Source organism: Pristiophorus japonicus, chromosome 1 (genome assembly GCF_044704955.1).
Source record: "Pristiophorus japonicus isolate sPriJap1 chromosome 1, sPriJap1.hap1, whole genome shotgun sequence".
Classification (NCBI taxonomy): Eukaryota; Metazoa; Chordata; class Chondrichthyes; family Pristiophoridae; genus Pristiophorus; species Pristiophorus japonicus.
This window is the reverse complement of record NC_091977.1, coordinates 8,061,637-8,083,489: the sequence shown is the minus strand read 5'-3', so window position 1 is coordinate 8,083,489 and position 21,853 is coordinate 8,061,637. Positions and strand designations below refer to the sequence as shown.

Genomic DNA, 21,853 nt, shown 5'->3' with positions numbered 1-21,853 from the left:
CTTCAAGGGAAAAGGGCTGAAAAACCAGGCGAATACTAACCTCTGAAAAGGCCAGTCTTTGGGTATTGGAGCTGTCTGGGATATTAGAGCAAAACAAATTGTCTGGGGAACTGTGTAAACTTATTAAAACTCTGCTCCCCAGGAGACATTAACATTTCAACAATTGACCCAGAGATAGCCAGCTGTAGCTCTAAGCATGAAAACCCATCCAGCATATGCATAATGTTAATCACTTTTCCGACCTGCATGGAAAACACAGGCCGAGGCAGACAACGTAAACACCAAAACTAATTTTTACAATCGTAACTCAAATCCAACAGATCGACACATCTTAAACAAGTTATCGTTAATGAGCCCGCCAAAATTTAACAAGGACTTATCAAGCCCGCCAAAACTAAGAGAAAGAATCGGGGTTGATATGGCGCGCAGATTAGAAAGGCTCTCAAAGTATAATTGAGGCCCTGTTTTGTGGGATAGGCAGCCTTCTGAGCAACTAAGAATCTCTACTGCACTATCGGGCTCTTGAGCGAGCACCGTTCCATCAGCATCCTCGGCCTCGACGGCACTCCTGGGTTACACTGCTCTGCTACCGAAGTAGAAGGAAGAACATCATCAAAAGGGCAAAGAAAAGCAGTTCCCAGTGACTTCAGACATCACCAACTCATTGCGGCAACAACTGGCCACAGCCAACGTGGTAACATCGAAGCACTGCGATCGATGAATCCTAAGAAAGAAACTACTGGAGAAGAAACTGAAGATTCGAAAGTTTTCCACTCTACAATCTAGTCCTGGCTTACAACGGGTGAAACGTTACCTAAAGTAACCCAAAGCCCTACTCCTACAAGAAGAAAGTGGGGACTCACCCCATAAATCTAAACTGCGCCTTACCGCATCAGCGGACTCAACCCAACTGAAGACTACGCAGCAAGAAGACTTCCACGACGTTCGGGGTACGGCAAGCAGAACCTACCGAGTCCAGCGAACCCCAAAACTGCGAACCACCGATAACTGTCAATAAGAGGATTGATGAGCATTATTCCTGTTGCCCTAGGGTTTAACCTAGTCAGATTTAGGCATTGGGAGGTGGGAGGTGTATTATTGTCTGTAACCCCTTTTGTATGTGTAATAAAGTGTTCCTTATTCTAGAGATTGTAAGTTTTGACATTGTACTTTTCATTTCTGAATAAAATCAAAGTTTCTTGCACCAAAACCAGTTGTCTGCTGCACTTTGTCACATCCCCAAATAAATCCAAAGTCGAGAACGCAGGGAGTGGGAGCGATTCGAACCGCTCAGAAGGTCAGAGGTGAACCTGACCCCACACCACCCCTTAAAACTGCCCCTCCGACAGTGCGGCGCTCCCTCAGTACTGCCCCTCCGACAGTGCGGCACTCCCTCAGTACTGCCCCTGCAACAGTGCAGCGCTCCCTCAGCACTGCCCCTCCGACAGTGCGGCACTCCCTCAGTACTGCCCCTCCAACAGTGCAGCACTCCCTCAGCACTGCCCCTCCGACAGTGCAGCACTCCCTCAGTACTGCCCCTCCGACAGTGCAGCACTCCCTCAGTACTGCCCCTTACTGCCCCTCCGACAGTGCGGCACTCCCTCAGTACTGCCCCTCCGACAGTGCAGCACTCTCTCAGTACTGCCCCTTACTGCCCCTCCGACAGTGCAGCACTCCCCCAGTACTACCCCTCCGACAGTGCAGCAATTCCTTAGCACTGCCCCTCCGACAGTGCGGTACTCCCTCAGTACTGCCTCTCCAACAGTGCAGTACTCCCTCAGTACTGCCCCTCCGACAGTGCAGTACTCCCACAGTACTGCCTCTCCAACAGTGCAGCACTCCCTCAGTACTGCCCCTCCGACAGTGCGGCGCTCCCTCAGTACAGCCCCTCCGACAGTGCGGCGCTCCCTCAGTACTGCCCCTCCGATAGTGCGGCGCTCCCTCAGTACTGCCACTCCGACAGTGCGGCGCTCCCTCAGTACTGCCCCTCCGACAGTGCAGCGCTCGCTCAGTACTGCCCCTCCGACAGTGCAGCACTCCCTCAGTACTGCCCCTCCGACAGTGCAGCGCTCCCTCAGTACTGCCCCTCCTACAGTGCAGCACTCCCTCAGTACTGCCCCTACGACAGTGCAGAACTCCCTCAGTACTGCCCCTCCGACAGTGCAGCACTCCCTCAGTACTGACCCTCCGACAGTGCAGCACTCCCTCAGTACTGCCCCTCCGACAGTGCGGCGCTCCCTCAGTACTGCCCCTCCGACAGTGCAGCGCTCCCTCAGTACTGCCCCTCCGACAGTGCAGCACTCCCTCAGTACTGACCCTCCGACAGTGCAGCACTCCCTCAGTACTGCCCCTCCAACAGTGCGGCGCTCCCTCAGTACTGCCCCTCCGACAGTGCAGCGCTCCCTCAGTACTGCCCCTCTGACAGTGCAGCACTCCCTCAGTACTGCCCCACTCACTGGCCTGCTCCGATGATGCTCGCAGTTGTTCCTTGCAGCCGAGGCCGGGCTGCTGCCCAGGTAGATGTCGTAGGCGATCCCCAGCACCCAGAGCAGTGGGAAGCACAGCAGGATCCTGGACTTCCTTCTGATAGTTTGGAGCAGGGCATCGTAGGCGGGGGTGCAGGCCGAGGCCGAGGCAGGGGAGCAGGGCGAGGCCGAGGCGGGGGAGCCGGCCGAGGCTGAGGCGAGGGAGCAGGCCGAGGCTGAGGCGAGGGAGCAGGCCGAGGCTGAGGCGAGGGAGCAGGCCGAGGCCGAGGCGAGGGAGCATGCCGAGGCTGAGGCGGGGGAGCAGGCCGAGGCGGGGGAGCAGGGCGAGGCCGAGGCGGGGGAGCAGGGCGAGGCCGAGGCGGGGGAGCAGGGCGAGGCCGAGGCAGGGGAGCAGGCCGAGGCGGGGGAGCAGGGCGAGGCCGAGGCGGGGGAGCAGGGCGAGGCCGAGGCGGGGGAGCAGGCCGAGGCGGGGGAGCAGGGCGAGGCCGAGGCGGGGGAGCAGGGCGAGGCCGAGGCGGGGGAGCAGGCCGAGGCCGAGGCGGGGGAGCAGGCCGAGGCTGAGGCGGGGGAGCAGGCTGAGGCGGGGGAGCAGGGCGAGGCCGAGGCGGGGGAGCAGGCCGAGGCCGAGGCGGGAGAGCAGGGCGAGGCCGAGGCGGGAGAGCAGGGCGAGGCCGAGGCGGGAGAGCAGGGCGAGGCCGAGGCGGGAGAGCAGGGCGAGGCCGAGGCGGGAGAGCAGGGCGAGGCTGAGGCAGGGGAGCAGGCTGAGGCGGGGGAGCAGGGCGAGGCTGAGGCGGGGGAGCAGGGCGAGGCCGAGGCAGGGGAGCAGGGCGAGGCCGAGGCGGGAGAGCAGGGCGAGGCTGAGGCAGGGGAGCAGGCCGAGGCCGAGGCAGGGGAGCAGGGCGAGGCCGAGGCAGGGGAGCAGGGCGAGGCCGAGGCGGGGGAGCAGGCTGAGGCGAGGGAGCAGGCCGAGGCTGAGGCGGGAGAGCAGGCTGAGGCGAGGGAGCAGGCCGAGGCTGAGGCGGGAGAGCAGGCTGAGGCGAGGGAGCAGGCCGAGGCTGAGGCGGGAGAGCAGGCTGAGGCGAGGGAGCAGGCCGAGGCTGAGGTGGGAGAGCAGGCTGAGGCGAGGGAGCAGGCCGAGGCTGAGGTGGGAGAGCAGGCTGAGGCGAGGGAGCAGGGCGAGGCTGATGCGGGGAAGCCGGCCGAGGCCGAGGCGGGGGAGCAGGCCGAGGCCGAGGCAGGGAAGTAGGCCGAGGCCGAGGCCGAGGCAGGGGAGCAGGGCGAGTCTGAGGCGGGGGAGCAGGCCGAGGCGGGGGAACAGGCCGAGGCGGGGGAACAGGCCGAGGCCGAGGCAGGAGAGCAGGGCGAGGCCGAGGCGGGGGAACAGGCCGAGGCTGAGGCGGGGGAGCAGGGCGAGGCCGAGGCGGGAGAGCAGGCTGAGGCGAGGGAGCAGGCCGAGGCTGATGCAGGGGAGCAGGCCGAGGCGGGGGAACAGGCCGAGGCTGAGGCGGGGGAGCAGGGCGAGGCGGGGGAACAGGCCGAGGCTGAGGCGAGGGAGCAGGCCGAGGCCGAGGCGGGAGAGCAGGGCAAGGCCGAGTCGGGAGAGCAGGGCGAGGCGAGGGAGCAGGCCGAGGCTGAGGCGGGAGAGCAGGGCGAGGCCGAGGCGGGGGAGCAGGCCGAGGCTGAGGCGGGAGAGCAGGGCGAGGCCGAGGCGGGGGAGCAGGCCGAGGCTGAGGCGGGAGAGCAGGCTGAGGCGAGGGAGCAGGCCGAGGCAGGGGAGCAGGCTGAGGCGAGGGAGCAGGCCGAGGCTGAGGCGGGAGAGCAGGGCGAGGCCGAGGCGGGGGAGCAGGCCGAGGCTGAGGCGGGAGAGCAGGCTGAGGCGAGGGAGCAGGCCGAGGCTGAGGCGGGAGAGCAGGGCGAGGCCGAGGCGGGGGAGCAGGCCGAGGCTGAGGCAGGGGAGTAGGACGAGGCCGAGGCCGAGGCAGGGGAGCAGGGCGAGGCCGAGGTGGGGGAGCAGGGCGAGGCTGAGGCGGGGAAGCAGGCCGAGGCTGAGGCGGGGGAGCAGGCCGAAGCTGAGGCAGGGGAGCAGGGCGAGGCCGAGGCGAGGGAGCAGGCCGAGGCGGGGGAGCAGGCCGAGGCTGAGGCGGCGGAGCAGGCCGAGGCGGGGGAGCAGGCCGAGGCTGAGGCGGCGGAGCAGGCCGAGGCGAGGGAGCAGGCCGAGGCTGAGGCGGCGGAGCAGGCCGAGGCGGGGGAGCAGGCCGAGGCGAGGGAGCAGGCCGAGGCTGATGCAGGGGAGCAGGGCGAGGCCGAGGCGAGGGAGCAGGCCGAGGCTGATGCAGGGGAGCAGGGCGAGGCCGAGGCGAGGGAGCAGGCCGAGGCAGAGGCGGGGGAGCAGGCCGAGGCAGAGGCGGGGGAGCAGGCCGAGGCCGAGGCGGGGGAGCAGGGCGAGGCCGAGGCGAGGGAGCAGGCCGAGGCTGAGGCGGGGGAGCAGGCCGAGGCGGGGGAGCAGGGCGAGGCCGAGGCGGGGGAGCAGGCCGAGGCCGAGGCGGGGGAGCAGGCCGAGGCTGAGGCGGGGGAGCAGGCCAAGGCTGAGGCGGGGGAGCAGGCCGAGGCCGAGGCGGGGGAGCAGGGCGAGGCCGAGGCGGGGGAGCAGGCCGAGGCGAGGGAGCAGGCCGAGGCGAGGGAGCAGGCCGAGGCTGAGGCGGGGGAGCAGGCCGAGGCTGAGGCGGGGGAGCAGGCCGAGGCGAGGGAGCAGGCCGAGGCTGAGGCGGGGGAGCAGGCCGAGGCTGAGGCAGGGGAGCAGGCCAAGGCTGAGGCGGGGGAGCAGGCCGAGGCCGAGGCGAGGGAGCAGGCCGAGGCCGAGGCGGGGGAGCAGGCCGAGGCGGGTGAGCAGGCCGAGGCTGAGGCGGGGGAGCAGGGCGAGGCCGAGGTGGGGGAGCAGGCCGAGGCGGGTGAGCAGGCCGAGGCCGAGGCGGGGGAGCAGGGCGAGGCTGAGGCGGGGGAGCAGGCCGAGTTGGCCCTAGCGATGAGCCGACGCTCAGCATCCATCAGCCAGGAGCCCAGAGCCTCACAGCCGCCCGGCCGGCCGAAGGTACTGCCCCTCCGAGAGTGCGGCAGTCCCTCAGCACTGCACTTTAGTGTCAGCCTGGATTTTTGTGTTCAAGGTTTTAGAGTGGGGCCTTGAACCCATAACCTTCTGACTCAGAGGCGAGGCTGCTGCCCACTGAGCCACATTTGATTCAGGTGTCGTGACAGTCACTTGCACTGGTGATGTAACTGTAACCCACTCAGAAGCAATTTCATTCCGTGTTTTGTTTAAGATCTGTTCCCTAACAGATAATCAGTCAAAGTGTGATGGCTGTGGAACGATGGAAGCTGTAAGCATGATGAGGGATTGATTATTGTCCCACTTATCCCAGGTCCTCACTTACTCTAATATGCAGTTTGCAGATGACACTAAGCTGGGTGGCGGTGTGAGCTGTGAGGAGGACGCTAAGAGGCTGCAGGGTGACTTGCACAGGTTAGGTGAGTAGGCAAATGCATGGCAGATGCAGTATAATGTGGATAAATGTGAGGTTATCACTTTAGTGGCAAAAACACGAAGGCAGAATATTATCTGAATGGCGGCAGATTTGGAAAAGGGGAGGTGCAACGAGACCTGGGTGTCATGGTTCATCAGTTATTGAAAGTGGGCATGCAGGTACAGCAGGCGGTGAAGAAGGCAAATGGTATGTTGGCCTTCATAGCTCGGGGATTTGTGTATAGGAGCAGGGAGGTCTTACTGCAGTTGTACAGGGCCTTGGTGAGGCCCCACCTGGAATATTGTGTTAAGTTTTGGTCTCCTAATCTGAGGAAGGATGTTCTTGCTATTGAGGGAGTGCAGCGAAGGTTCACCAGGCTGATTCCCGGGATGGCTGGTCTGACATATGAGGAGAGACTGGATCGACTGGGCCTTTATTCACTGGAGTTTAGAAGGATGAGAGGGGAACTCATGGAAACATATAAAATTCTGACGGGACTGGACAGGTTAGATGCGGGAAGAATGTTCCCGATGTTGGGGAAGTCCAGAACCAGGGGACATAGTCTTAGGATAAGGGGTAGGCCATTTACGACTGAGATGATGAGAAACTTCTTCACTCAGAGAGTTGTTAACCTCTGGAATTCCCTACCGCAGAGAGTTGTTGATGCCAGTTCATTGGATATATTCAAGAGGGAGTTAGATATGGCCCTTACAGCTAAAGGGATCAAAGGGTATGGAGAGAAAGCAGGAATGGGGTACTGAGAGAATGATCAGCCATGATCTTATTGAATGGTGTTGTAGGCTCGAAGGGCCGAATGGCCTACTCCTGCACCTATTTTCTATGTTTCTATGTTACTATGTCTATTGAATGGATGGATTACTGTCCCTGAACTGTGGACCTCCTGTCAGCCACCCTCTGCTTAACGAGCAAATAAGTGATAATCAGTGCATGCTGTCATCCCCCAAACATTGAGGCATGCACCAGGAGGCAGTTAATGGCCGAGTGAGCCTCATTCTGTCCTTGGTTCCCCATTACTTCCCAGATGTTTTTCATGTGCATGAAACACAAAAAGTGAGTATGCAGCTACAGCAATTAATCAGGAAGGCCAATGGAATGTTGGCCTTTATTGCAAGTGGGGTGGAGTATAAAAGCAGAGAAGTCCTGCTGCAACTGTACAGGGCATTGGTGAGACCAACCTGGAGTACTGCGTGCAGTTTTGGTCTCCGTATTTAAGGAAGGATATACATACATCGGAGGCTGTTCAGAGAAGGTTCACTGGGTTGATTCCGGAGATGAGGGGGGTTGACTTATGAAGATAGGTTGAGTAGGTTGGGCCTCTAATCATTGGTGTTCAAAAGAATGAGAGATGATCTTATTGAAAGTTATTAGATAATGAGGGGACTCGACAAGGTGGATGCAGAGAGGATATTTCCACTCATAGGGGAAACTAAAACTAGGGGACCTTGGGCTAGAACCTCCAACTTAACGCCCACTTAATGCCCATTTTACCGTTGAAATGACATATAATGTCCATATAGCGCCCATTTAGCCACAAAATGTAAGCTGACGCCCATCTTTCAGAAACTTATCGGCGAGTGTTACTTTCCCCATGTGCTTAACGCACACTTTTTTTGGTCGGAATCATCTGAATGGGCAAAATCAAAGCCCATAATACCGCCCTGCATGAATTACCGCAGCGATTTAACGGTGAGATTCAATATATCGCCCACCCACTTTTTTTTGTCGTAAAGAGCACATTTACCGAAACTAGCGGCCATGAGGTCGCCCAACATCAATTTCACCACCTCGCACACATAACGCCCACAATATCGCTCGTCCAAAACAACGGCCGGAAAAAGCGGAACTAACTGGAACTAATCACAGCGTTATGGACGCCATGTTCTACATCACATGTCGCAGGCTTTAAAGGGCTGCTGTGCTCCAACCTCGGCAGAGTTCGGATGGACCTCGCAGGTCGTTGGAGTTGATGTGAACATCTCTACAAACATCTTGACCATACAGTGACCGATTGAAATTGAATAGGTGTCTTCGTCGGGATATTCATTGTTTGTGTGGAATCGGTGGTAAACAGAGAGCTACTGCAATGGAGCCTGTCCTTTCTCACCCTCTCTTGATGCAGCAGATTCGAGATGGCCGAAGGTACGCTCCACAGCATTATGTGCCCAATGTAAGACGTGCCAGACTGATGAGGAGGACCAGACGTTACACCCCCCGCAAGTACAGGGAGAAGCATTCTTACCTCGACTTGCCCGACCTCACCTGCCTTCGGAGACTGCGCTTCCACAAAGAGGTTATCATTGAGGTATGCCAGCTCATTAGGGGAGATCTGCAGCCTGCCAGCACCATCAGGACCGCACTGTCCGTCGAGGTCAAAGTCACCGCGGCACTGTCGTTCTACGCCTCGGGTTCTTTTCAGGCCACAGCTGGAGACATTTGCAGTCTGTCTCAGCATGCCACACATTGCTGCATTAGACAGGTCACTGAAGCCCGGTACGCACGCAGGAGGGACTTGATCAGCTTCTCTATGACCAGAGAGGCACAGAGTGACAGGGCTCTAGGATTCTCCAGAATTGCAAACTTCCCCAAGGTGCAGGGAGCAATAGACTGTACGCACATCGCGATGCGGGCACCTTTTCAGGACGCAGAGGTTTTCAGGAACCGCAAGGGATTCCACTCCCTGAATGTCCAACTGGTTGTCGACCACCAGCAAATTATACTGGCAGTGAATGCACATTTTCCGGGCAGTATCCATGATGCTCACATTCTGCGTGAGAGCACTGTATCTGACTTGTTTAATAATCAGCCACAATGCTGGATGCTTGGTGACAAAGGATATGGCCTTGCCACCTGGCTGATGACGCCGCTGTGTGACACCCACACCGAAGCGATACAATGAGAGCCACAGAGCCACTCGCAATATCATGGAGAAAGCCATTGGAGTGCTTAAGCAGCGCTTTAGATGCCTGGACCACTCAGGAGGCAAACTCCAATACCACCCTGAGCAGGTAGCTCAATTTGTGGTGGTGTGCTCCATGCTGCACAACTTGGCGATCAGGAGGGGACAAGAATTGCCTGATGAGTCTGACAGTCCACCTCATCAGAGAGAGGAAGAGGAGGACGAGGAGGCAGACACTGACATCGGCTGAAAATCAGGCTGATGCTTAAGCCATGTCCCGCCCCCATGAAAGGGCCCATGGTGGCATGATAGCTGCAAGAGCAGGAGCTCATCAATGAGCGCTTTGCCTGAAAGAACATTGGTGTTATTTACAAAGCTGAAACACTGCTGGGTGTGCAGGTGATACATCAATGGTGGGCATCACCTTAGTGACAGTTAAAGTTTTAAGTTGATTGAAGGTAAGTGTCATTGTACCCTTTGAGGTGAAGGAATCACCAGCGTGTAAGGGTGCAGCGATCTGAGCCAATGGGCAACAAGATTTTGTTCAATAAAAAACATTTAAACCGAACAGTTGTCTGAAATCATCAATATTTCTGTAAAAACCAACCCTCCCCCCACCCCCTCCGACGCCCCCCCCCCGCTTCTCCTCCGCACCTCCACTCCTTCTCCTTCCCCTCCTGACTCCAAGCCGCCTGGCCGACAAGCTCCTCAGGCGATGCTTCATTGGGGCGGTGGGGGAGCGTTGACAGCTGGCCCGTTGCTTGGATGGATACGGGAGAGGACGGTCCCGAGGTGGGAACGTGCTCCGAGCCAAAAGCAAGATGTTGCTGCTGGCTCTCATGTGTGGTTGGCAATGGAGGTGTGGCACCTTGGGGTGCAGTGCTGTTAGCTGAACATTTGTCATTGGACAATGCTGGTATCTATTATTAATGAAGCGGTCGCAGGACGTTTGAAAATCATTATGCAGTCAAGCAGAGTCAGCATGGTTTTATGAAAGGGAAATCACGTTTGACAAGTTTGCTGGAGTTTTTTGAGGATGTAAAGAGCAGGGTGGATATGGGGGGACCAGTGGGTGTGGTGTATTTGGATTTCCAGATGGCATTCGATAAGGTGCCTCATATAATGTTACTGATAGCTCACGGGGTTGGGGGTAATATATTAGCATGGATAGAGGATTGGCTAACTAACAGAAAACAGAGAGTTGGGATAAGTGGGTCATTTTGCAGTTGGCAAACAGTACCTAGTGGGGTAACCACAGGAATCGGTGCTGGGGCCTCAACTTTTTATAATCTATGTTAATGATTTGGATGTGGATATAAAAGGGGTCAGAGGGTCTAGTAAGGAGGAGGAACTGAGGGAAATCCTTATTAGTCAGGAAATTGTGTTGGGGAAATTGATGGGATTGAAGGCCGATAAATCCCCAGGGCCTGATGGACTTCATCCCAGAGTACTTAAGGAGGTGGCCTTGGAAATAGCGGATGCATTGACAGTCATTTTCCCACATTCCATTGACTCTGGATCAGTTCTTATCGAATGGCGGGTAGCCAATGTAACCCCACTTTTTAAAAAAGGAGGGAGAGAGAAAACAGACCGGTCAGCCTGACCTCAGTAGTGGGTAAAATGATGGAATCAATTATTAAGGATGTCATAGCAGCGCATTTGGAAAGAGGTGACATGATAGGTCCAAGTCAGCATGGATTTGTGAAAGGGAAATCATGCTTGACAAATCTTCTGGAATTTTTTGAGGATATTTCCAGTAGAGTGGACAAGGGAGAGCCAGTTGATGTGGTATATTTGGACTTTTAGAAGGCTTTCGACAAGGTCCCACACAAGAGATTAATGTGCAAAGTTAAAGCACATGGGATTAGGGGTAGTGTGCTGACGTGGATTGAGAACTGGTTGTCAGACAGGAAGCAAAGAGTAGGAGTAAATGGGTACTTTTCAGAATGGCAGGCAGTGACTAGTGGGGTACCGCAAGGTTCTGTGCTGGGGCCCCAGCTGTTTACACTGTACATTAATGATTTAGACGAGGGGATTAAATGTAGTATCTCCAAATTTGCGGATGACACTAAGTTGGGTGGCAGTGTGAGCTGCGAGGAGGATGCTATGAGGCTGCAGAGTGACTTGGATAGGTTAGGTGAATGGGCAAATGCATGGCAGATGAAGTATAATGTGGATAAATGTGAGGTTATCCACTTTGGTGGTAAAAACAGAGAGACAGACTATTATCTGAATGGTGACAGATTAGGAAAAGGGGAGGTGCAAAGAGACCTGGGTGTCATGGTACATCAGTCATTGAAGGTTGACATGCAGGTACAGCAGGCGGTTAAGAAAGCAAATGGCATGTTGGCCTTCATAGCGAAGGGATTTGAGTACAGGGGCAGGGAGGTGTTGCTACAGTTGTACAGGGCCTTGGTGAGGCCACACCTGGATTATTGTGTACAGTTTTGGTCTCCTAACTTGAGGAAGGACATTCTTGCTATTGAGGGAGTGCAGCGAAGGTTCGCCAGACTGATTCCCGGGATGGCGGGACTGACCTATCAAGAAAGACTGGATCAACTGGGCTTGTCTTCACTGGAGTTCAGAAGAATGAGAGGGGACCTCATAGAAATGTTTAAAAAACGTTTAAAATTCTGACGGGTTTAGACAGGTTAGATGCAGGAAGAATGTTCCCAATGTTGGGGAAGTCCAGAACCAGGGGTCACAGTCTAAGGATAAGGGGTAAGCCATTTTGGACCGAGATGAGGAGAAATTTTTTCACCCAGAGAGTGGTGAACCTGTGGAATTCTCTACCACAGAAAGTTGTTGAGGCCAATTCACTAAATATATTCAAAAAGGAGTTAGATGTAGTCCTTACTACTCGGGGGATCAAGGGGTATGGCGAGAAAGCAGGAATGGGGTACTGAAGTTGCATGTTCAGCCATGAACTCATTGAATGGCGGTGCAGGCTAGAAGGGCCGAATGGCCTGCTCCTGCACCTATTTTCTATGTTTCTATGTTTCTATGAATGGACTGAGTGTAATGTAGCCAAGTTTGCTGATGTTACAAAGATGCATGAGAAAGCAAGTTATGAGGAGGACACAAAAATCTGCAAAGGTGTATAGACAGGCTAATTGAGTGGGCAAAAAATTGGCAAATTGAGTATTATGTGGGAAAGTGTGCGGTTATGCACATTGGCAGAAAAAATAAAAAAGCAAATTATTAAATTTATATCCCAGAACGTCCCCTGTACCTTGACCCAGGTCAGCACATTCCCTGAGGTTTATATTCTGGACTGTCCCCTGCACTGAGCCCTTCTTTCCAACATGAATCAACACAGACCCATCCTTGGGTTACTTGTGTTGGCTTTAGGGTTTGGATCCTGAGGTAATCAGGAGAGGCGTGACACGCTTCCTCAATTTCTGAGTCAGAAGGTCATGGGTTCAGGTCCCAATCCAAAGACTAGAACACAAAATCGAGGCTGACACCCCAGTGCAGTGCTGAGGGAGTGCCGCACTGTCGGAGGGGCAGTACTGAGTGAGTGCTGCACTGTCGGAGGGGCAGTGCTAAGGGAGTGCCGCACTGTCGGAGGGGCAGTACTGAGGGAGCGCTGCACTGTCGGCGGGTCTGTACTGAGGGAGCGCTGCACTTTTGGAGGGGAGAGTACTGAGGGAGTGCTGCACTGTCGGAGGGGCATTACTGAGGGAGCGCCGCACTGTCGGAGGGGGACCACTGAGGGAGCACTGCATTGTCGGAGGGAAAGTACTGAGGGAGTGCTGCACTGTCGGAGGTGTAGTACTGAGGTAGTGCTGCACTGTCAGAGGGGCAGTACTGAGGGAGTGCCACACTGTCGGAGGGGCATTACCGAGGGAGCGCCGCACTATCGGAGGGGCAGTACTGAGGGAGCGCTGCACTGTTGGAGGGGCAGTACCGAGGGAGTGCTGCACTGCCAAAGGGGCAGTACCGAGGGAGTGCTGCACTGCCAGAGGTGCCGTCTTTCAGATGAAACGTTAAACCTCGGGGCCCGCCTGCTCTCTTGGATGGATGTAAAAGATGCCAAGGCACTATTTTGAAGAAGAGCAGTGGAGTTATCCACGGTCTTGGCCAATATTTATCCCTCAACCAACATCACTAAAACAGATTGGGGCGGAGATTCGGTAGCTAATGCCTGCTGATAACGCCGGTGTTTGGTGTTAATTGGGAGTTCGGTGGTTGGGAGTGGCGCTGTTCACGCCTGACGTGAAATTCGGTGGTCATTTTTTTAAGTGCAATAAATCGTAAGGTACTGCCAGCCAACGCCATGGAAATCATGATATCAGTGCGCTTGCAATGTCTCTTTGGCATCTCTGCCACGATATTTAGTTTGTACGACACCATACCGGCAGGCAGTCGTACAGCCTGAAAAGTACTATAGTATTAGGCAGTCCCTCGTATCGAGGATGAACATGAAAAAGGTGCTGGTTAAACAGCGGAACTCAGGCAGAATCGGCTCGAGAGCAAGGTAAGTTTTATTCTTTATTTATTGCTTCATTTTTTTCATTAGCTGTAACAGTGGGGAAGTATGTGTGTGGGTCGGGGAAGTATGTGTGTGGGTCGGGGAAGTTTGTGTGTGGGTCGGGGAAGTTTGTGTGTGGGTCAGTGAAGTTAGTGTGTGGGTCGGGTAAGTTTGTGTGTGGGTCGGGCAAGTGAGTGTGTGGGTCGGGGAAGTTTGTGTGTGGGTCAGTGAAGTTTGTGTGCGGGTCGGGGAAGTTTGTGTGTGGGTCGGGGAAGTTTGTGTGTGGGTCGGGGAAGTTTGTGTGTGGGTCGGGGAAGTATGTGTGTGGGTCGGGGAAGTTTGTGTGTGGGTCGGGCAAGTGTGTGTGTGGGTCGGGGAAGTTTGTGTGTGAGTCAGGGAAGTTTGTGTGTGGGCCAGTGAAGTTTGTGTGCGGGTCGGGGAAGTTTGTGTGTGGGTCGGGGAAGTGTGTGTGTGGGTCGGAGAAGTTTGTGTGTGGGTCGGGGAAGTTCGTGTGTGGGTCGGGAAGTTTGTGTGTGGGTCGGGGAAGTTTGTGTGTGGCTCGGGGAAGTTTGTGTGTGGGTCGGGGAAGTTTGTGTTTGGGTCGGGGATGTTTGTGTTTGGGTCGGGGAAGTTTGTGTGTGGGTCGGGGAAGTTTGTGTGTGAGTCAGTGAAGTTTGTGATTGGGTCAGTGAAGTTTGTGTGTGGGTCGGGCAAGTTTGTGTGTGTGGGTCGGGGAAGTTTGTGTGTGAGTCAGTGAAGTTTGTGTTTGGGTCGGGGAAGTTTGTGTGTGAGTCAGTGAAGTTTGTGTGTGGGTCGGGGAAGTTTGTGTGTGAGTCAGTGAAGTTTGTGTTTGGGTCGGGGAAGTTTGTATGTGGGTCGGGGAAGTTTGTACGTGGGTCGGGGAAGTTTGTGCGTGAGTCGGGGAAGTTTGTGTGTGGGTCGGGGAAGTTTGTGTGTGGGTCGGGGAAGTTTGTGTGTGGGTCGGGGAAGTTTGTGTGTGAGTCGGGGAAGTTTGTGTGTGAGTCGGGGAAGTTTGTGTGTGGGTCGGGGAAGTTTGTGTGTGGGTCGGGGAAGTTTGTGTGTGGGTCGGGGAAGTTTGTGTGTGGCTCGGGGAAGTGTGTGTGTGGCTCAGGGAAGTTTGTGTGTGGGTCGGGGAAGTTTGTGTGTGGCTCGGGGAAGTTTGTGTGTGGCTCGGGGAAGTTTGTGTGTGGGTCGGGAAAGTTTGTGTGTGGGTCGGGGAAGTTTGTGAGTGGACCGTGAAGTTTGTGTGTGGGTCAGGGAAGTTTGTGTGTGGGTCGGGGAAGTTTGTGTGTGGGTCGGTGAAGTTTGTGTGTGGCTCGGGGAAGTTTGTGTGTGAGTCAGGGAAGTTTGTGTGTGGGTCGGGGCAGTTTGTGTGTGGGTCAGGGAAGTTTGTGTGTGGTTCAGGGAAGTTTGTGTGTGGGTCGGGGAAGTTTGTGTGTGAGTCGGTGAAGTTTGTGTGTGAGTCGGGGAAGTTTGTGTGTGGGTCGGGGAAGTTTGTGTGTGGGTCGGGGAAGTTTGTGTGTGGGTCGGGGAAGATTGTGTGTGGGTCGGGGAAATTTGTGTGTGGTCGGGGAAGTGTGTGTGTGGGTCGGGGAAGTTTGTGTGTGGGTCGGGGAAGTTTGTTTGTGGGTTGGGGAAGATTGTGTGTGGGTCGGGGAAATTTGTGTGTGGGTCGGGGCAGTTTGTGTGTGGGTCAGGGAAGTTTGTGTGTGGTTCAGGGAAGTTTGTGTGTGGGTCGGGGAAGTTTGTGTGTGAGTCGGTGAAGTTTGTGTGTGAGTCGGTGAAGTTTGTGTGTGGGTCGGGGATGTTTGTGTGTGGGTCGGGGAAGATTGTGTGTGGGTCGGGGAAATTTGTGTGTGGTCGGGGAAGTGTGTGTGTGGGTCGGGGAAGTTTGTTTGTGGGTTGGGGAAGTTTGTGTGTGGGTCGGGGCAGTTTGTGTGTGGGTCAGGGAAGTTTGTGTGTGGTTCAGGGAAGTTTGTGTGTGGGTCGGGGAAGTTTGTGTGTGAGACAGTGAAGTTTGTGATTGGGTCAGTGAAGTTTGTGTGTGGGTCGGGCAAGTTTGTGCGTGAGTCGGGGAAGTTTGTGTGTAGGTCGGAGAAGTTTGTTTGTGGGTCGGGGAAGTTTGTGTGTGGGTCGGGGAAGTTTGTGTGTGGGTCGGAGAAGTTTGTTTGTGGGTCGGGGAAATTTGTGTGTGGTTCAGGGAAGTTTGTGTGTGGTTCAGGGAAGTTTGTGTTTGGGTCGGGGAAGTTTGTATGTGGGTCAGGGAAGTTTGTGCGTGAGTCGGGGAAGTTTGTGTGTGGGTCGGGGAAGTTTGTGTGTGGTTCAGGGAAGTTTGTGTGTGGGTCGGGGAAGTTTGTGTGTGAGTCGGTGAAGTTTGTGTGTGAGTCGGGGAAGTTTGTGTGTGGGTCGGGGCAGTTTGTGTGTGGGTCAGGGAAGTTTGTGTGTGGTTCAGGGAAGTTTGTGTGTGGGTCGGGGAAGTTTGTGTATGGGTCGGGGAAGTTTGTGTGTGAGTCGGTGAAGTTTGTGTGTGGTTCAGGGAAGTTTGTGTGTGGTTCAGGGAAGTTTGTGTGTGGGTCGGGAAAGTTTGTGTGTGGGTCGGGGAAGATTGTGTGTGGGTCGGGGAAATTTGTGTGTGGGTCGGGGAAGTTTGTGTGTGGGTCGAGGAGGTTTGTGTGTGAGTCGGGGAAGTTTGTGTGTGAGTCGGTGAAGTTTGTGTGTGAGTCGGGGAAGTTTGTGTGTGGTTCGGGGAAGTTTGTGTGTGGGTCGAGGAGGTTTGTGTGTGAGTCGGTGAAGTTTGTGTGTGAGTCAGGGAAGTTTGTGTGTGGGTCGGGGAAGTTTGTGTGTGGGTCGAGGAGGTTTGTGTGTGAGTCGGGGAAGTTTGTGTGTGAGTCGGTGAAGTTTGTGTGTGAGTCGGGGAAGTTTGTGTGTGGTTCAGGGAAGTTTGTGTGTGGTTCAGGGAAGTTTGTGTGTGGGTCGGGGAAGTTTGTGTGTGGGTCGGGGAAGATTGTGTGTGGGTCGGGGAAATTTGTGTGTGGGTCGGGGAAGTTTGTGTGTGGTTCGGGGAAGTTTGTGTGTGAGTCGGGGAAGTTTGTGTGTGGTTCGGGGAAGTTTGTGTGTGGGTCGAGGAGGTTTGTGTGTGGTTCGGGGAAGTTTGTGTGTGGGTCGAGGAGGTTTGTGTGTGAGTCGGTGAAGTTTGTGTGTGAGTCAGGGAAGTTTGTGTGTGGGTCGGGGAAGTTTGTGTGTGGGTCGGGGAAGTTTGTGTGTGGGTCGGGGAAGATTGTGTGTGGGTCGGGGAAGTTTGTGTGTGGTTCGGGGAAGTTTGTGTGTGGGTCGAGGAGGTTTGTGTGTGGGTCGGGGAAATTTGTGTGTGGTCGGGGAAGTGTGTGTGTGTGTCGGGGAAGTTTGTGTGTGTTGAGTAAAACATTCCCGGTAAAAGTGGAAGACCTCACATCTGCTGATAGTCACTCATGACTGTTACAAATCAAATTATATAAATACATATGTGCATGTAAATAAATGTAATACTTACTCTTGCGGATCCCACAAGGCCCAGCAGTCGTTGGAGGCAGGAGTGCGAGCAGAGGGGAGTCCGGGGATCGGCAGAGGCTGATAAGAGGCCCAGCCGGTGCAGCTGCAGCAGGGAGAGAAGGAAAAAGAAGTAGAAAGAAATCGAAAGGTGACGTCACAGCCAAGGGGTAGGTGATTGGCTGGTGATTGGTATGTAGTTTTTCTTTTTTCTTTCCTTTATCAGTGGGTAATCGTGAGCATTGTTGTTGCCAAATTAAGTTAATCTAAAGGTTACGTCATGGCAGGAGAGCTCGGACATGTGTTATGCTCCTCCTGTACTATGTGGGATGTCAGGGACGCTTCCAGTGTCCCTGACAACTACGTGTGCGGGAAGTGCATGTGCCTGCAGCTCCTGACAGACCGCATTGTGGCACTGGAGCTGTGGGTGGAGTCACCCTGGAGCATCCACGATGCTAAGAATGACGTGAATAGCACATTTAGTGAGTTGGTCTTACCGCAGGTACACAGCCAGATCGGGAATGGGTAACCAACAGGAAGAGCAGTGCAAGGAAGGTAGTGCAGGGGTCCCATGCGGTCATCCCCCTGCAAAACAGATACACCTCTTTGGGAACTGTTGGGGGGGAATGACTTATCAGGGGAGGGCAGCAGCAGCCAAGTTCATGGCACCGTGGGTGGCTCTGCTGTACAGGAGGGCAGGAAAAAGAGTGGGAGAGCTATAGTGATAGTGAATTCATTTGTAAGGGAATAGATAGACGCAACCAAGACTCCTGGATGGTATGTTGCCTCCCTGGTGCAAGGGTCAAGGATGTCTCAGAGCGGGTGCAGGGCATTCTGAAAAGGGAGGGTGAACAGCCAGTTGTCGTGGTGCATTTAGGTAAAAAAACAGGATGAGGTCCTACAAGACGAATTTAGGGAGCTAGGAGCTAAATTAAAACATAGGACCTCAAAAGTAGTAATCTCAGGATTGCTACCAGTGCCACGTGCTAGTCAGACTAAGAATCGCAGGATAGCTCAGATGAATACGTGGCTTGAGGAGTGGTGCAGGAGGGAGGGATTCAAATTCCTGGGACATTGGAACCGGTTCTGGTGGAGGTGGGACCAGTACAAACCGGACGGTCTGCACCTGGGCAGGACCGGAACCAATATCCTCGGGGGAGTGTTTGCTAGTGCTGTTGGGGAGGAGTTAAACTAATATGGCAGGGGTATGGGAACCTATGCAGGGAGACAGAGGGAAGTAGAATGGGGGCAGAAGCAAAAGATAGAAAAAAGAAAAGTAAAAGTGGAGGGCAGAGAAACCCAAGGCAAAAAGCAAAAAGGGCTAATTACAGCAAAATTGTAAAGGGACAAAGTGTGTGAGAAAGACAAGCCTGAAGGCTCTGTGCCTCAATGCGAGGAGTATTCGGAATAAGGTGGACGAATTAACTACGGAGATAGCAGCTAACGGATATGATGTAATTGGCATCACGGAGACATGGCTCCAGGGTGACCAAGGCTGGGAACTCAACATCCAGAGTATTCAACATTTAGGAAGGATAGATAGAAAGTAAAATGAGGCAGGGTGGCATTGCTGGTTAAAGAGGAAATTAATGCAATAGTAAGGAGGGACATTAGCTTGGAGGATGTGGAATCGTATGGGTGGAGCTACGGAATACCAAAGGGCAGAAAATGCTCGTGGGAGTTGTGTACAGACCACCAAACAGTACTAGTGAAGTTAGGGACAGCATCAAACAAGAAATTAGGGATGCATGCAATAAAGGTACAGCCGTTATCGTGGGTGACTTTAATCTACATATTGATTGGGCTAACCAAATTGGTAACAATGCGGTGGAGGAGGATTTCCTGGAGTGTATTAGGGATGGTTTTCTAGACCAATATGTCAAGGAACCAACTCGGGAGCTGGCCATCCTAGACTGAGTGATGTGTAATGAGAAAGGACTAATTAACAATCTTGTTGTTCGAGGTCCCTTGGGGAAAAGTGACCATAACATGGTAGAATTCTTTATTAAGATGGAGAGTGACACTTAAGGAAAGGTAACTTCGATGGTTTGAGGTGTGAATTGGCTAGAATAGAGTGGCAAATGATATTTAAAGGGTTGACGGTGGATAGGCAATGGCAAACATTTAAAGATCACATGGATGAACTTCAGCAATTGTACTTCCCTGTCTGGAGTAAAAATAAAACGGGGAAGGTGGCTCAACCGTGGTTAACAAGGGAAATTAAGGATAGTGTTAAATCCAAGGAAGAGGCATATAAATTGGCCAGAAAAAGCAGCAAAACTGAGGACTGGGAGAAATTTAGAATTCAGCAGAGGAGGACAAAGGGTTTAATTAGGAGGGTGAAAATAGAGTACGAGAAGAAGCTTGCCGGGAACATAAAAACTGACTGCAAAAGCTTCTATAGGTATGTGAAGAGAGAAAGATTAGTGAAGACAAGCGGTCCCTTGCAGTCGGATTCAGGTGAATTTATAATGGGGAACAAAGAAATGGCAGACCAATTGAACAAGTTTACACGAAGGAAGACACAAATAACCTTCCGGAAGTACTAGGGGACCGAGGGTCTATTAAGAAGGAGGAATTGAAGGATATCCTTATTAGGCCGGAAATTGTGTTCGGCATAATTGATGGGATTGAAGGCCGATGAATCCCCGGGCCTGATAGTCTGCATCCCAGAGTACTTAAGGAAGTGGCGCTAGAAATAGTGGATGCATTGGTGATCATTTTCCAACAGTCTATCGACTCGGGATCAGTTCCTATGGACTGGAGGGTAGCTAATGTAACACCACTTTTTAAAAAGGGAGGGAGAGAGAAAGTGGGTAATTATAGACCGGATAGCCTAACATCAGCAGTGGGGAGAATGTTGGAATCAATTATTAAGGATGAAATAGCAGCACATTTTGAAAGCAGTGACAGGATCGGTCCAAGTCAGCATGGATTTATGAAAGGGAAATCATGCTTGACAAATCTTCTGGAATTTTTTGAGGATGTAGCTAGTAGAGTGGACAAGGGAGAACCAGTGGATGTGGTGTATTTGGACTTTGAAAAGGCTTTTGACAAGTTCCCACACAAGAGATTGGTGTGCAAAATCAAAGCACATGGTATTGGGGTAATATACTGACGTGGACAGAGAACTGGTTGACAGACAGGAAGCAGAGAGTCGGGATAAACGGGTCCTTTTCAGAATGGCAGGCAGTGACTAGTGGAGTGCCGCAGGGCTCAGTGCTGGGACCCCAGCTATTTACAATATACATTAATGATTTAGATGAAGGAATTGAGTGTAATATCTCCAAGTTGGCAGATGACACTAAACTGGGTAGCAGTGTGAGCTGTGAGGGGGATGCTAAGAGGCTGCAGGGTGACTTGGACAGGTCAGGTGAGTGGGCAAATGCATGACAGATGCAGTATAAAGTGGATACATGTGAGATTATCCATTTTGGGGGCAAAAACACAAAGGCAGAATATTATCTGAATGGCGGCAGATTAGGAAAAGGGGTGGTGCAACGAGACCTGGGTGTCATGGTTCATCAGTCATTGAAAGTGGGCATGCAAGTACAGCAGGCAATGAAGAAGGCAAATGGCATGTTGGCCTTCATAGCTAGGGTATTTGAGTATAGGAGCAGGGAGGTCTTACTGCAGTTGTACAGGGCCTTGGTGAAGCCTTACCTGGAATATTGTGTTTAGTTTTGGTCTCCTAATCTGAGGAAGGATGTTCTTGCTATTGAGGGAGTGCAGCGAAGGTTCACCAGACTGATTCCCGGGATGGCAGGACTGTCATATGAGGAGAGACTGGATCAACTGGGTCTTTATACACTGGAGTTTAGAAGGATGAGAGGGGATCTCATAGAAACATATAAGATTCTGACGAGACTGGACAGGTTAGATGCGGGAAGAATGTTCCCAAAGTTGGGGAAGTCCAGAACCAGGGGACATAGTCTTAGGATAAGGGGTAGGCCATTTAGGACTGAGATGAGGAGAAACTTCTTCGCTCAGAGAGTTGTTAACCTGTGGAATTCCCTGCCGCAGAGAGTTGTTGATGCCAGTTCATTGGATATATTCAAGAGGAAGTTAGATATGGCCCTTACGGCTAAAGCGATCAAGGGATATGGAGAGAAAGCAGGAAAGGGGTACTGAGGGAATGATCAGCCATGATCTTATTGAATGGCGGTGCAGGCTCGAAGGGCCGAATGGCCTACTCCTGCACCTATTTTCTATGTTTCTGTTTCTCCCTCGTGTCAGTCTCACTCTCTCTCTCACTTTCCCCTATGTCAGTCTCTCTTTCTCTTGCTCACTCTTTCACTTTCCTCTATGCCAGTTTCTCTGCCTCTCTCTCTCTATCTCTCTCTCTGTCGCTCTGTCTGTCTCTCTCTCTCTCTATCTCCCTTTCTCTCTCTCTCACTTTCCCCTATGCCAGTCTCTCTCTCTCTCTCTCATATACATCTATCTCTCTCTGGATCTCTCTCTCTCTCTCTCTGTCGCTCTCTCTCTGTCCCTCTCTATCTGTCTCTCTCTCTCTCCGTCTCTCTCTCTGTACTCTCTCTCTGTCTCTCTCTCTCTCTCTCATTCTCTCTGTCTCTGTCTCTCCCTCTCTGTCTGTCGCTCTCTCTCTGTCTCTCTCTCTCTCCATCTCTCTCTCTCTGCATCTCTCTCTGTCTCTCTCTCTCTGTACTCTCTCTCTGTCTCTCTCTCTCTCTCTCATTCTCTCTGCCTCTGTCTCTCTCTCTATCTAAGTCTCTCTCTCTGTTTCTGTCGGCTGGGTTGCAGGGAGCACTATATTCTGCTGTTCAGCTGATGGACACTCACCCTTCCTGGAAGGACACCTTTGCCGAACATGGGAGGGAGTTGTTGCTGTGCCCAGGCATGTATAAAAATGGCCAACATGTTCCACATACCAAGCAAAGCAGGCAACATGCCT

The 21,853-nt window shown here is 53.5% G+C and overlaps 1 protein-coding gene across 1 annotated transcript; it reads left to right on the top strand.

The window, feature by feature from the left end:
* Positions 1–2,471: 2,471 nt before the first annotated feature.
* On the top strand, positions 2,472–5,864 carry LOC139261679 (serine-aspartate repeat-containing protein I-like). Its single transcript, XM_070877080.1, has 5 exons — positions 2,472–2,516; positions 2,611–3,720; positions 3,805–4,362; positions 4,447–5,574; positions 5,820–5,864. Exons 1-5 carry the CDS (start codon positions 2,472–2,474, stop codon positions 5,862–5,864), a joined length of 2,886 nt encoding a protein of 961 aa, XP_070733181.1.
* Positions 5,865–21,853: the final 15,989 nt, after the last annotated feature.